Source organism: Echinops telfairi, unplaced genomic scaffold (assembly GCF_000313985.2).
Source record: "Echinops telfairi isolate 266 unplaced genomic scaffold, ASM31398v2 ScPeMD7_9;HRSCAF=40, whole genome shotgun sequence".
NCBI lineage: Eukaryota > Metazoa > Chordata > Mammalia > Afrosoricida > Tenrecidae > Echinops > Echinops telfairi.
This window is the reverse complement of record NW_022103906.1, coordinates 19338423-19353308: the sequence shown is the minus strand read 5'-3', so window position 1 is coordinate 19353308 and position 14886 is coordinate 19338423. Positions and strand designations below refer to the sequence as shown.

General features: G+C 46.0%; 1 protein-coding gene across 1 annotated transcript in view; it reads right to left on the bottom strand.

The window, feature by feature from the left end:
• EBF2 (EBF transcription factor 2) overlaps window positions 1-14886 on the bottom strand; it is a 217922-nt gene that overhangs the window by 63869 nt on the left and 139167 nt on the right. Inside the window, exon 8 of the mRNA XM_013005913.2 lies at window positions 12612-12629. Coding sequence (XP_012861367.1) covers window positions 12612-12629 — 18 coding nt within the window. The remainder of the gene's footprint in view (window positions 1-12611; window positions 12630-14886) is intronic.

Genomic DNA, 14886 nt, shown 5'->3' with positions numbered 1-14886 from the left:
GGGGGGTACAGTGAAGGGGGGTGAGAGCAAGGGGTGGGGAGAGCTCTCTCACATTGTATAATGCCTTCTCTTACATTGTCTAAAGCAGACACATCTGCTTTGAAATCGCTAGCACCCCAACACTGTAGCCTGGGCATTTTATATGTGGGCCCAAATGCGAATGAAATGAAATTCTGAGACTCGCTGACACCTACAGTTTCATCTCTTCCTTATACTAACGTGGTCCCCATCCCTCCCCTCCACTCCCACCACCCCCAAGGTTCAGGGACTTAGTGCAGAACCCTTCACGAGCCATGCCATCCATCAGCCATGGGGTAACTTGAAGGGACCACATTCCCTTGGAACCCCCCAGGCCTGAATCCCCCTGAAGCCAGAGAAGCCTGGAAAATGTCAGCTCTCTCCACTCCGAGACAGGAAACCAAAATGAATCCCAAGATTCGGACCAAATGTACAGATTCTTACTGGCATGGAAATTGTTATTTCTGTTTTCTCCAAATAATGGTGAGTATATAAATATTATAGCCACTTAGTACACTATACTTCGCCAGCCTTCTGATCTCATCCCGTAAGAATAAACCCTAACAACTGTAGATTCATCCTGGTACTAGAGACTAAGAGGAGCAGAGAGGTGTGGTCAAATGTAAACTCAGCCTGCGATACAGCAGTCTGGAAGGAATATGCTCCAAAGGGAGTTTCTGCACTCCTCCAGGCCTATCTATTCAATGCGGACCTGCTTCTCATCTTGGCCCTGCTACCAGCTAACGATGGAATCACACGATCTCACTTTCTGGGTCGTCAGTTTCTTCGACAAGAGACAGTAGAACTATGCTACCTCTAGGATTTCCTCCAACACTAATGTTCAGCGATGACAAAGAAAAACGTGTAGCATTAAGAGCCCTCCAGAAAGGGAACCGTTGAGGCAAGAAACTACAAAAGAGAATAAGATCGTAACTTACTGAAGTCCAAGTGTGTGTGGGGTGGGGGTGTTCCTGAGATGAGAGTGAAAGAAAACGGAAACAGAGAGAGTCAATTGGCGTACCACGGGCATCTTGGGTGATGCCCACACTGACAGGTTTGGGGCAAGCCACCCCATTCCACTGGGATTCTTTCCCTACTGATGCTGAGACAGGGAAAGGAGGCTGGGGAAGATCAGCGACCAGGGCCAGCTCTTTCCCTGTGCACCGCCCCTCATGGCCTAGACAGACACAGGGGTCGCCGATCAGGGGAAAGAACTTTCGCTGAATGTCTATTTGGCACCATGCACCAAGCTGTGTGCTTGACATGCGATGCCTCATTTAATCTTCACAACCACCCGATGAGGGACAGGTCATATGACCACGAGGCAAAGCCAGGTCTCCGTGGATGTAAGAAACGTGCTGATGGCTACATAACGTGTAAGGGGAAGAAACAAGGATTTGAATGCGGATCCTTCTGGTCACATGTGCCTGGCAGAACTTTGGTTCAGGTGATGGTTGCACCTGTGATTATACTAAAAATGACTGGATCGTGCAGGTTAGGTCAGAGAACTTGATGGTCCATAAATTGTATCTCAATAAAGCTGCTTTGTAAAACTTCACAAAACATGGTCTACAAAAGGCCCTCAAAGATGGCAGTGGGCAGGGGAGAGGTTGTGGTGGAAGGAGGAAGACCAAATCAGGTAAAAAGAAAAAGAAACAAGATCGGTGCCTTGGAAAGTGAGAGAACTGTTACTCCCTAAGAGGAATAATAAAACTAATAAACCCACGTCAGGTAAAGAGAGAGCTCTCGTGGCAGTAAATGCTCAAGAGTGAGCACTCCTGATGAATTCATTGACTTACTCATGATCAATACACATCAGTATCGATCGTGTGTGCCATGAAGGTTCGGGCACGGTTGCATGCAAGACACATTGCCCTTGCCCTCAGGCACACATAGTCAAACTAGTGGGCATATGCGTCCCAGATTCTGAGATCTTGCTGGGGTCATCTGAATACGGGTGTGAGTAGCCCAGGGGATTACCTAGGACCCAAGAAATCCTTGCCTCGAGGATCTGAATTATTAGGAGGATGTTCTGCATTGTACTAGAAGACAATGGAAATGTCTAGATGGTTCTAGATCCATATCCTGAACCCATCGCAAACAGAAATGGAGGTTCAAACTAGATCAGTGGTTCTCAACCTCCCTAATGCCACCACCCTTTCATACAGTTCCTCATGTTGTGGTGAAACCCCAACCATAAAATTATTTTTCTTGCTACTTCGTAACTGTCATTTTGCTATTGTTACAAATCAGGCGACCCCTGTGAAAGTGTCGTTTGAGCCCCAAAAGGGTCGTAACCCACAGGTTGAGAACCGCTGAACTAGATGGGCAAATAAGGTGCAGAATTAAGGCCCTGTGTATATGGGGGCAGTGGGTGGATTATCTAAATAACAAGAAGACCAACTACATAATATGCATGCCAGCTCTGAGATGTCTGTTACAAAACCCAGCACAAGGTTTCTCCAGAGTTATGGAGAAGACCTTTCCATTTGCCTCCCAGTCAAGACTCAAGATCTAGTCCCTTATAAAAAAATTAATAATAACCTTAGGTAGGGTGCTTACCAAAGATCTTTATGACAGCATTTGGGAAAGGTACCAAAGGGTCTTTCAAGAAAAAAAATTAGATGGAGATGCATCTCAAACAAATGTGAACTTGGCACCAATAACAGTGGGCCATTATACAGCCTCATTCTATGCCAAAAATAAAAAAGGGGCGGGGATACCTTTCAGCTTGAAACTGAGCTCCTCATTTCCATTTTAAAACAGAAGTAGAGAATTTAATTCTGCCTACCTTAGGCCCACCTCTGCTACGAAATGGCCACATCTTCTACTCAATGCAGATGATAACCCCGCCCTCCCCACCACTTACACACTCACACTCACACACTCTCTCTCCAAGAGCCAAGAGAGGGCGTGCTAGATCGCTCCTCATCCCCTGCCACGGTGTTCACATACACCAGCCGGGCCATGAACGTCTGAACCAAATACCTGGTTGATAAATCCTCACACACTAGCTGGTAATTACAGGTTTGTGTCTATGTGTTTTTGAGGAAGACACATTTTATCCGGATGGGACTCCTCTGTGAGCTCACATAAATTAAACTATAACTGGCTCTCACTGGTTGTGCATGCTCCGGAAAAAGAGCACAGCCCTTTCCCTTAAAATACTCGCATACCATTTCTGAGAACTGCCCAAGAGTCACAGATTCCTGTGTGAAAAGAATGAGCAATTGCCTTTCTTTCCCCTGGCTCCTCTGAAGCTGACATCCTTCTGGGACCAGGAGGTCCCAGCTGTACACCTGAGTCGGGCAGTGCGGGGAGGAAGGAAACGGTGCCATTTTCTCACTCTAAGAACAGCCTTCTTGGCCACTTGCTGCAGAGGAAATCCCTAATGATGGCTTCCACTTAAAGTCAGCGGGAACCACAATGATCATATTAGAACTATAATCTAAACTTTAACTGAAACTTCCAACAACAGAAGGAACAAATTTTCTTCTCTCGTGAGCCTCTGACAGTGTCCAAACCCAAGCAGTGTAGGGTAGCAGAGGGTCCCAATCTGGACCTGAAGATGACGTGCCCTTGAGAAATCTGTTGATGCCTGGGGCGTCAACCCAAGCTTCAGGGGCCTGGTGAAGGCTCACTCAAGTCCACCCAAAATGAGAAGACCTTGGGAAGTCAAAGCCGTCCGTCATCCACTCTTGACTAGACCAAGAGCACCAAGTCAATTTCAGTGTAGACCTGTGGCCCGTGGGCTTTTCAAGGGTGGATTTGTTGAAGGCACATCACCCTATATTTTATCCGCGGTATCTCTGAGATGACGCAACCCTTCAACTTTGGGGTTCGCAGTCAAGTGCATAAACGATTTGTATTACCCAGGGACTCCCCAGCCGGCTCTTAGAACACCCTAAAGTAACTTGGGAGAGAAGGCTTGGTGTATAATAATAGGTCCTTGGTGAGATGACAGCCAACACAAGGACCCAAAGCAACCGATGGGGAGACAAAATATGAAAGTCTTGACTGACTAGCCCTTTTAGGCTTAAAGAAAATGCTCACATTTTAAAAATGATTCTTTAATCCAGTCTATTTCTTTAAACAAGTCCTTAAAAGGTAAAGATAAATATAGGAACAGAGTAAATACAGAATCATCTTCATCTCCCAGACCTTCCTATGGAAGAGACACCACACTTTTAAATTTTATTCACCTGGATGATTTTAATCAAAGGCCGTTTCAGATCTAAAAATGTTCAGTTTACAGAAAGTTTCCAAGCAATCAAGTTTCTTAATTTAACTATACTCAACCCCTAACACTCCTTGACTAAAACACTAATTATGATTATAATAATAGTTCATAACATCCTAAGTGCGTGTATTATTTGTTTAATAGTATTTCACTTGGCCTTCCCAACTCCCGAAGTCAGAGTATTAATTTATCCATTTTACAGAGATAAGCAAGACTGTGAACGTTGAAACCGTGTGCCCCACATCAAACAGCTGGTAGAGGAAGTCCTAAGAGCAGCTAGACCAGTGGTGCTCAACCTTCCTCCATTTCCTCATGTTGGGATGACCCCCCCCCAACCATAAAATCATGTAATTTTGCTACTGTAATGAATCGAGTGGCCCTTGTGAAAGGGTCATTCGATCCCTAAAGGGGTCACAACGACCCACAGGTTGAGAACCGCTGAACTAGACCTTGTTGTTCTGGCGGGAACTTGCCCAAGGTTCTTTTGAAGAGACAAGGGGACGCATGGCCAAACCGCTCATGAACGCTCTTGTTTCCGTGCCCTCCTTGATCTACAGGGGGATCGTGGCACTTACTCCACCTTTCTTCTTGGCCATCCGAGGGGAGCCATTCTTCAAGCTACAAAACCAGCCGAGCCAGGAAACCCGAAGGTCTATCTATCATTCCCCGCAGGGACTGCATTCCCTGTGGTCGTTCTGCAGCGTGCAGACGGAGGGAAGCAAGACCGCTCAGAAATTCCGAAAACACAACTTCCGAGAAAATCTAACATGGCAGAGGATGGGAGGGCCCAAAGAGCTGCAGCCCACCTCAAACAAATCCCCAAAAATCTCCAAGAGTGCTCCAGAGGAGGAGAGAGGATCGGGGCCAGGGGTTGACTCCAGAAGTTGAAATGCATTTCTGAAAACATTTTTTTTTTTTTTTGAGAATCAAGTTGCCCAAAGGAAATGGCAAGACCATGCCTGCAGGACGGAGAACAGACAAGGAGGGTGGACGGCTGGACGAGAGTGAGCAATGCCACGGCGACGCGAGTGGACAGGGCGTCATTGGCTATGCGGCGCTGCATATGTTCTCAGCCACCACAACCACAAAGTCTATTCGTCTTTAAAATAAAAGGACAGAAGAAACGCTCCTCCATTGGAGGCTGTTTACGTGTCCCAGGAAGCTAATTCCTTTGGGAGGAGAGAAGCGCAGACGTATCTGGGGTCTGGTCCCTACCCTGTGCTTTCTATGTGATTTCAAGCCTTCTGCCATATGTGGCTGCTTGCAGAATGGTTATGGCAAACATTCGGATCCCTGAGTTGCTTCCATTGGGACATGACCTCCCAGGTCCAGCATGAAGAGCCGTGATCCACACCGAGTGGTCGGAGGATGGCTAATACATGGCAGATGAGCTCCTTTGCCGTTCACCAGTTCTAGCCCCTCCTGCTCGGCCCCTCTATGTCCTGGCCTGTCGCACCGCCTTGGTGACAGGCTCAAGTTCTCCCGCAGGGAGTGGCCACTAATTCCAAGCTGGCCCTCTCCACACCGGCCGCCCTGGAGCAATGTCCCTTCGTTCTGAGCCAGAGAGATTAAGAAAGGAAAATTAAAAAGAAAAAAAAAAGGAAAGGAAATCAGGGAGAAGAAGAACATGTGATTGATCCAATCCAACATATTGCGGGAAAAGAACAACACCACAACAAAAATGCTGGGTCAAAGTTCTTATCACAGCTTTCCGTCAACTCTGACCAGGCAGCATCATTCAGAGCTACGCACACATACGCGGCTCCTCGCTGGCAGCGGGCCCCGTCAAATCATTTCCCATTCGGTATTCACTCCAATTACAAGCTCCTGGAAGTGGCATTTCAGGTTGGCAGTAGATCCTTCGTTACTATACACGCTGCCTCACGAGTGGGCCTGCTGTATTCATTTAGGCACCAGGAGGGAGCGCCTGCCCCCACTGTGTAATTCTGACTCCGTATCCGCAGGCATCATTTCAAAGCCAGTCTGGGATTTCTTCCGAAGTGATTGTCTCCCATAGCGCCAGTGTCAAGCAATTGACTGCAGTCTGCTGTGGAGGTGCCAAAACCAGGGGGCCACTTGGTGCCTCCGCTTATTTCTGACCAGCAACACACAGCCGTCTTGGAGGACCTGGGGTTTGCGGTCTTCATTTTTTTAATTCTACATTCAGCCACTTCTTCACTTTCCTGAATTCCATTACTTGGCACCATAAGGCTCATAGGGGGGAACTCTCTAAGGAAAACTCCTTGTTTTTGCACTCAGATGAAAATCTGACACCATTAATGAAAATAATAATTGAACTCTTTGGGCTTGAATTGAAATAAACACAACACTAAGGGCGTGTTTGCCGGTCCAATTGTCCTGATGAAAAGCCCTTCACAATGGGCACAGGGCCGCTTTTTCCCTCCTTGTTGTTGTTGTTGTTTTTAACCACCTCCTCCTCCTCACTGCACTCCTTCCTCCTCTTCCCTCTCAGCAACACGAGGGGAAAGGATGGAGCGAGCCTGAATCATGTTACAGACTTGTCTCCGGGAAAAGAAAAGAAAAAAACATCTTTCAGTGAGACTTCAGAATTAGAATACAAATCTATTTCCCTTTCGAATACCATGACTACTCGGGTGAAGGAGAGAAATGAAGTTATTAGTCAGCCATCAGCTTAATGGGTCCTTACTGTCATATTTTCATAGCACCCCCCCCCACCCTCCCATTCTCCTGCCCTCCCTGCAAAGCTCATCTATGCTAGGCTGAGCAGTGAACACCAATTACACCAGGAGCCCTTTGCTGCTGCCTGGTCCGCTGGTTTTACTGTTTTGCCAGATGGTTGAGGCCAATGTGCAAAACTCTCTACCCTACTATTAATTCATAACTCGGTAATAACTTTCCCACGGCGCCAGGAAATGGAAGTGAAGTGCAAATGTGACTATTTGGAAAGGGAATCAAGGTTGGATGGCCGTTTTACACCTGCCAGAATAGATACCGGTCAGACAAAAGGGGACCGCTTAGTCACACAATCTGGAATGGTTACTTTCCCTCAACTAAGGCCTGGTGAATAGATGCCTAGTGTTGGGGAAAGTGAGGAACAAAGTTCACAGTGTGGGCCCCCCTATCAGTGTGTTCTCTCTGCAGTTTCCAGCCGTATACCTATTGCACCTATGGGTCTATTCACTAATGACCTTGAGTTTGAGAAGCTGTGTAATGACAGATTCATAGATTAGCAAATATAAGTGCATTCTCTTGCTAAGACAGGACACCATCCAATGTTTGTTAGCATCATTAAACTAAAACTGACTTTTCACCTGCTCCCATACCATATGCAGCTGCAAATTTTTAAATTAAACTATGAAGCCATGCATAAATTTACATATATTACAGACTAGCCTCTCCATTTAACATGCAAATGTACTCCAATGTTTCAGAACACCTTCTGTCGCTAATTAATTTGCTGAATTATAATTAGACTAATCCTGCATAATTAATAAGCACAGATTTTTTTTTAATTTGTAAGCAGCTTGAGGAGATCATTCACTTCCTTCTATAAACTGCTAAGTAAGTGTTAAAAAAAAATCTGGAAAGAACATGTGTGAAAAGGTATGTTTGATGTCGCATACGAACTCAAATTAGCGTAGAAGATACAGAAGTCAGTATTGATAAAGGTACATATCTGAAGCCAGCATTCAAACAATCAAAAAAAAAATCACACTCAAAGGAAGGGGACTAATTCTCCCTTTGTTTCCTTGTATATAGTGTTTTATTCTTTGCCTTCTACCCGCCGGATCTTCCAAGATCACAGAGGCGGGAAAGGATTAAAGTAACCGTATGTTGTATTAGGAGAGATAATGATATTAACACTCCACTGTATATCAAAACACTCTGTGCATGCTGGGTGCTTATAAGCCCCTTTGATGGTATTTGGAATCATTTTCATTTTGGCTGCCAAAAACACCGGAGATCCATCTAGTGGAAACAATTAAGTTCCATTAGTACTGTATCCATTCGGTAATGATTACAATGAAGGGTCCCTCTCTAATGCTGAAGAGCAGAGTCTCAAAGAAACTCGTGCCTCTGTGTGCTGGAGAATATGAAGTTACAGCCGGTTACAACCAAGCACAAAGCACGAGCCTTCACTGCGGCCTGAAGCCAAAAAAAGAAAAAAAAAATTCAACCAAGTCGAGCTCTCCAAGTACCCATTGATGACTTATAAGAGCATTGGGCGGGAATGTAGACGGCCAAGGGAAGTTTAATAAACAATCATGCAAGTTGAGAAGAAGGGAGAAAAAACTTACAAAGTGGGAAATGCATCTTCTGTCAGGGACATTATTTAATCTTCGGTGAGAGGAAAAATAGAATTTTAGAAAGGAAGGAGAGCTTCTTGGCCCTTCTACTCAGTTAAATGACTCGTGCCGGAGGCCCAAAGATGGTGAGCCCCGAGCAGAGAACCCCCTGAGATGTGCTGAGCTTCCCCTCACTGCAATGGAGGGGTTTGTTTGTGTTTTGGTTTAAAACAGGGGTTTGATGTGCAATTGATCAACCTTCTGAAGCATGGCTAACCATTTCCCCAGGTTCATTATTGTACCAAATCCACCCTCTCATGACTAGTTAGAGAATATTTTATTACAAAGCTACCGCCTATGTGAAACTGAGCATCAAGAATGGTTATAAACGGCACTAGCCTCAAAGAACCTTGTGGCCAAAGCTGAGAAGCCGATTCAAAACAGAGGCTCCTTGTCACCAAGTGGATTCCAAGTCATGGCGACCCCTTGTGTGACAGCGGGGAACTGCTCAGTGGACTTTTCCCGGCTGTGGCCTTTTCAGAAGCTGAGTACCAGGCCTTTCTGCCACCGTGCCTCTGGGTGGATTCAAACTGCCAACCTGTGGATTCCAATCGCTTCTTCCCTGGGAGGCCGAGGTCTCCGGATGGGGATGGGAACGTGAGACAGGTACCTCATGGCCTGTGGCAAGGACTAACTCAAGTGAGAAAAATATTCCTCAAGCACCTGGAAAAGGCTGTGAGAATTTTCCTGAGCTAAGCAACGTGATGACGAGGAGTTTGGAAGCATAAGGCATTTGGACGGTTGTTCGAGAGCCCGAACGCAGCCCTTCTTACCAATCTCCATCCACAGAGATTGACTGGCTCCAGAAGATGTTTTAAAAGCCTAAAGAAGGGGGGGAGATTCGACCCCAAAAGAACATAGCAACAGCTGGGATAATAGTACAAATAAGAGTTTAAACATATTTTCTTTCAAAAAGAATTCACGAATGTTCATGGAAATCTTTAATAATGTCTTTGCCTCTCAAGAATAAAAAATCATTTTACCGTATTGTGCCTTGCTTTCAGGCTACTCATATCCCTTCCTGCATGGTTACAATCGGAAATCTGGTTTCTCCGTCATTGGGAACATGCAGGTCTGTTTTTCTAAAGTTAAAAAGAAAAAAAAAGCCTGCTGATTGAGCCCTCCGCCTGCCGTTGTAGAGAATCAGAGGCAGGGACTCCTTGTCCTTCCAGGGCCTGGCGCTTGACAGTCTGCGTTCAGAGGGTCTGGGAAGAACGTGGCTCTGAACAGATCTAGGCCAGCCATGGCCCAAGCCCCACGGATAGAGAGGGACTTTTGGCTTTGTGGTGTTTGGTTGGGGAGGAGGGCGGAGGAACGTGAGGGTAGGTTTTTAGTTTCTTTTTTGCTGTGTTGCCCAGCCAATTTCCAAAATTGTCCTCATGGGAGAGCGTGGAGAGGAAAGGACCGTGATCCACCTGGAGTGTGCTTTTGAGACATTCCGGACAAGTTATTTTAGGGAGAAAGAGAAACAAGGCTGTGGCATTTAAAAAGGTGTAAAGCAGTTCGTTAACAAATCCACATCTTTGGTTAATGGGTTTTCCTCGGCTCTATACGGTCCAGGAAATGTCTCTGATTTGATGTTGGCAAGAGAATTGTCCTCATGAATACCACTTTCAGTTCATTCTTGCGATGCAGCCTCCCTCCCTCCTGCTCTCCTTCCTCCCCTCTCTCCCCGTGCCCCCATGCAGGGGGAGAGTCTGTGCTTTGAAGGGCCACCTCACTTCACCGTTAGTAGGGAGGCATGAGCAGAAGTGCTGGAAGAACAGGTGGGTGCCACAACGATGATTCCATCAAAGCTCTGTTTCTTTGGGGAAATACGAGGGCTTGCCTCCACGCTAGCCACAGAGACCCACGTATTGTAACCTCTGTGCCAATAAAGGGGGGAAAGGGAGAACGTGTAACCTGACAGGCAGCAGGTGGTGCATATGGAAGTATCATTGGCTATTAACACCAGGTCAAGTATCATATTAGCCACTTTCAGACTGCATTTGCCCAACCCACATAAAAATATAAAACCAGGTATTTCAACAGGCTACCACTCCTTTAGCAAAACAGATTTTCTTAGATAACTCACAGTACAGTCATGACAGTACAGTGCAGTACGGTAGATTTTTTTTTGTTAACATTTTTCCCTCCTTAAAGGAAGAACTAATCCTAGATGATATAAAAGAGAAAGTGGAACAAAAAGCAGGCCAAGAACCTGCTACAGAGGCACGATGCTAAGGCTAATAGTGCTCCAGGGTTGTCCATGGACCAGGCTTGACGGCAGGAATGTAATCTCACCCCAGCCTCTGTGTCTGCATTAGCATCCAGTCAGCAATCATTATTTTTCAATGGTTTTCTCATTCAAACTCCATGAAGTCTGATTCTCTAGGAAGTCCTAACATCATGGAGATTGACAAATCTTCCGCATCAAAAACAGCCCCGTTCTTTACATACCCAAGGAGATTACTGCCCCCCAATCACTCTTCCATTTTGCTTCATTATCTGTAATGCAGTCATATTTCGCACTAACTCTGGTTTCAGAGTGAGTATCCACTTCCCTCATGAATCGATGTCCAGAGTCTCTTTACCGAGGCCCCTTGAGAAGCCACAGGTCAGGCTTCATGACGGAGCCAGAGCCCGTCCTGACCTGGGCACTCTCCATTGAGAATACATGCACCACCCAGCCGCCCTTGCTATCCCCACCCCCCGAACTTCCTCTGGACCACGCCTAATCTCTAGTTTTTCTCTTCCACACCATCCCTTATTATTGCTCAGAAGCCCTGCAGGACCCACTAGAGCAGTGGTTCTCCACCTTCCAAATACCACGACCCTTTAATACAGTTCCTTATGCGGTGGTGACCCCCCAACCATAAAATAATTCTCATTGCATTTTCATCACTGTAATTTTGCCACTGTTATGAATTGGGCAACCCCTGTGAAAGGGTCATTTGACCACCAAAGGGGTCGAGACCCACAGGTTGAGAACCGCTGCTAGAGCAAGGTGAACTTGAGTGGGAGGCTGGGCATGAAATCCCCCACCCCATTTTAGCTATTGAGATTCTCACTCCAGGTTCAAAGGAAGGCTGACCATGAATGGGGCAGATTCAGGTGATCCATAAATCCACTCCACAGCAAGATCTTGGGATCCTTTTCAGGTTTCAAATGGTCTTGACTGAGCCTAGCCAGAATCCCAGCTTTCCAAGCAATTTTCAAACCAATGAGGATTTCCTCCCTCCCGCCTTCCTTCTTCTCCTTCCTTTCTTCCTCCTTCCTCTCACCTTCCACTCGTACTTTCTTACCTGCCTTTATTTCTCCTGCCTTTCTTTTTCAAAGGTGGTTTTATTTTACCCAAGTTTTTCTTAAGTCTGGGCCACTTCTCATGATTAGAGTTCATTTTAAGTACTTACTCCTGCCCTTCGTTGAATGAGGTCCGATCTCAAAGCCTGGTACAGTGAATATGTGTCTATATAGTACATTCACTTGAGGCCATATAAGCAGGCTGACAAAAACAAAGAAAAATCTATCTTGAGATCCTGCAGGCTTCTGAACAATGATAAGGGATGGTGTGGAGGAGAAAGACTAGAGATTAAGCGTGGTCCAGTGATATATATATCCATCACTCATGCATGAGATAAGATGCCTTCCTGATTGTGGTGTTGAGGCGAAAGTGTACACAGATTTGGTATCTGCAAAGATCGGTCACTCATTTCCTTTGGCAGCATAGGTACTATTATTATTATTGTGTCAATACTTACATATGTGTTGTTTTTAACAAAAGAACTGGTTTCATGTAAAAATGTGTTAAAGTCACGTCGAGTCTCAAAAAGTTGAGGTTTCCATAGCTGCTGCCTTTCCTTCTGCGATATGTCTTTGCAAGGAGAGCAGGGGAGTCCAAATGAAGCATCACAAATTATTTGGGGGATGACTCAGAAAGTTAAATAAAGATCCAAAGTTTTAGCATCATTGAATACAAGGCCACAAAAATAGAGGTCTGGATAATTGACAAGCTCAATATCCAATAACCCACAAAAGCCAGAGACCTGCATAAGCCTTCCTGGCTTAGGAGTTTATAATTGGGTTTAGTGGTGCCTCCCGATGCAAGGATAATGCAGCACTGCCATTAACGGAAAGAAAGAGGGACCACGTACTTCCCCAGGGGAGTCAGCACCTGACCTGGAAGGAAAAGCTCTCGAGCTGTCACTCAGAGGTCACAGAGCCAGTTCTGCTTTCTCAGGGATCTGCCAGGACTGGAACAAGCCGCAGATCTAGTTCCAGAAGCATGGGAAAGGGATGGCCACGGCTCCCTGGGGAAGACGCAGCACAGCAGAGGCGGCCGGCCACGCTGGGAGAAGGGCCGCTCTGAATAGCCGGGTGTTCTCTGTTGACTGGGGCAGCAGGGATTCCCTGCCAGGCCTCCCTGGCAAAGGCATCAGCAGAATCACTACCCCAGGAAATGACTCTGGCCCAACACCCCAGCAAGGAAGGCATCTTGTCTCGTGCATAAGTCAGAATGTAGCGACTACTCGTTTGTCCTGAATTGAAGCTCCCTCTCTACCCTTACTCCTGACAGAAGTCTCCCTGGACACGTGCGCAAACTCCCCAACCCACCCTCATTGCCACCCAGGTAATTCCAACTCACAGACACAGTAGAACTGTCCCATGCGGCTTCTAGGCTGTCAATCTCCCGCAGGGTGGCTAGTGGGTTTGCACTGCAGCCCAGGGCTGCTGGAAACATGGCAGGCCCTAAGAAATCAGGTCCATTTGTGTCCCCATCTCCCAGTTTGCTGAGGGCATGACAACCCAACAAGGGCAAACAAACAGCCAAGTGTCACATACTTGAAAAGGGAGGGGAGGAGGGATTTCACCATCTTCAGAAGCACGGCTAGCTGACGTTGTTTGGATCATTCAGGTATAAACTTTGATCAAGATTCTCATGACCACCCTTTGTTGGTCCAGATCTTTGGGGGACAGCTTTGATAACTGGACTGGACTGACTGGCCCAGTCAAGTCTGGGCCCCAGTCTTTCACGGTCTGTACTAACCTTCCAGTGTATGAGTGTTAGAGACAGACCTCAGGCGATCCACAGGGGCAAGACGAGGCTTTCTACTCCCGCAAAGAGTTACAGTCTCGGAAACCCACCGGGGCAGTTCTGCGCTGTCCTGTAGGGTCGCTACGAGTCAGCATCACCTCAGCGGCAGTGAGTTTACCCATCTTGAGGCTGGCTAAGCATGTTCTGACAGAACCATTTTCCCAAATGCATTTTTCTATTATAAATATTTTGGCAAACTAAGTATACAACGATTGAACACCATGAAGCTTATAATCAATGCCACGGACTTACACATATAGAAATTGTGGAGTTGGTGAGTGTGTGTGTGTGTGTGTGTGTGTGTTTTCACCATGACAAAGAATCATCATAACAGCCAGGTCTAAGGCAGTTAGTGAATGAATCTGGCTCTCAGCTCAACTCTTTGAACCTGGGATGAATGTTTACCCTCCTCCTAATGAGATGCCTCATTGAAAAGGGGCAATAAATGTCATCTTCTTTTCATGTGATCTATAAAATTAATCTCCCGTGCTTATGTTAATACCGAGAGTGTGATGTAGGAGGCAGTGTGACCTAGAGGATGAAATTTAAGAGTAAGGAGATTATGTTCAATTACTGCCTCCATTACTGACAATATTTTCACCTCTCTCGGTTTCACGTGCCTACTCTCACCCCTTCAAACACGCTCCCTCACATACCTTCAGTGTAAAATTGGGTAATACCTCTGAGAGATGCTGGGAGAATTACTTAGGTGCTTTGGGAAACAAGTTGAAACACCTTTTGGAAGTTTCTCGTGAAGCAGCAGCTATTGTTAAATGCTCCTACCATAGAATCAGCTTTCTGGTAAATAACCATGATACAGTTAGCAAATTGTCTTTCTCTCCAGTAAAAAGGATGCCCTGTGAGCTCACACAGGTGACACGCCACCCAAAGGGTTCCATGTATGTTCCGAGAATAAATTACACAGAAGGAGGGCGCGGATGGTCATAATTAAGGAGGGATTGGTGTGTACACTTCAGGGGTTAAAGCAAACACTGATTGCATCGGGAGGAATTCATGTTCTTGTATTCAGCGATAAAACAGACTGGGAGTTGTGTTGGGTGTTTGAAACATTTTGCGAAACACTAAATCAATTTAATACCAATAATTGCCAGATATATGCAAGAGTAAATGAACCAACACAGATAGGTTTGTTTGCAGAGAAAGCGGGGCCAAATGGCTTTCATTAGCATGACTAATCCTAAAGTTTTGTGGCTCCATAATCAGAT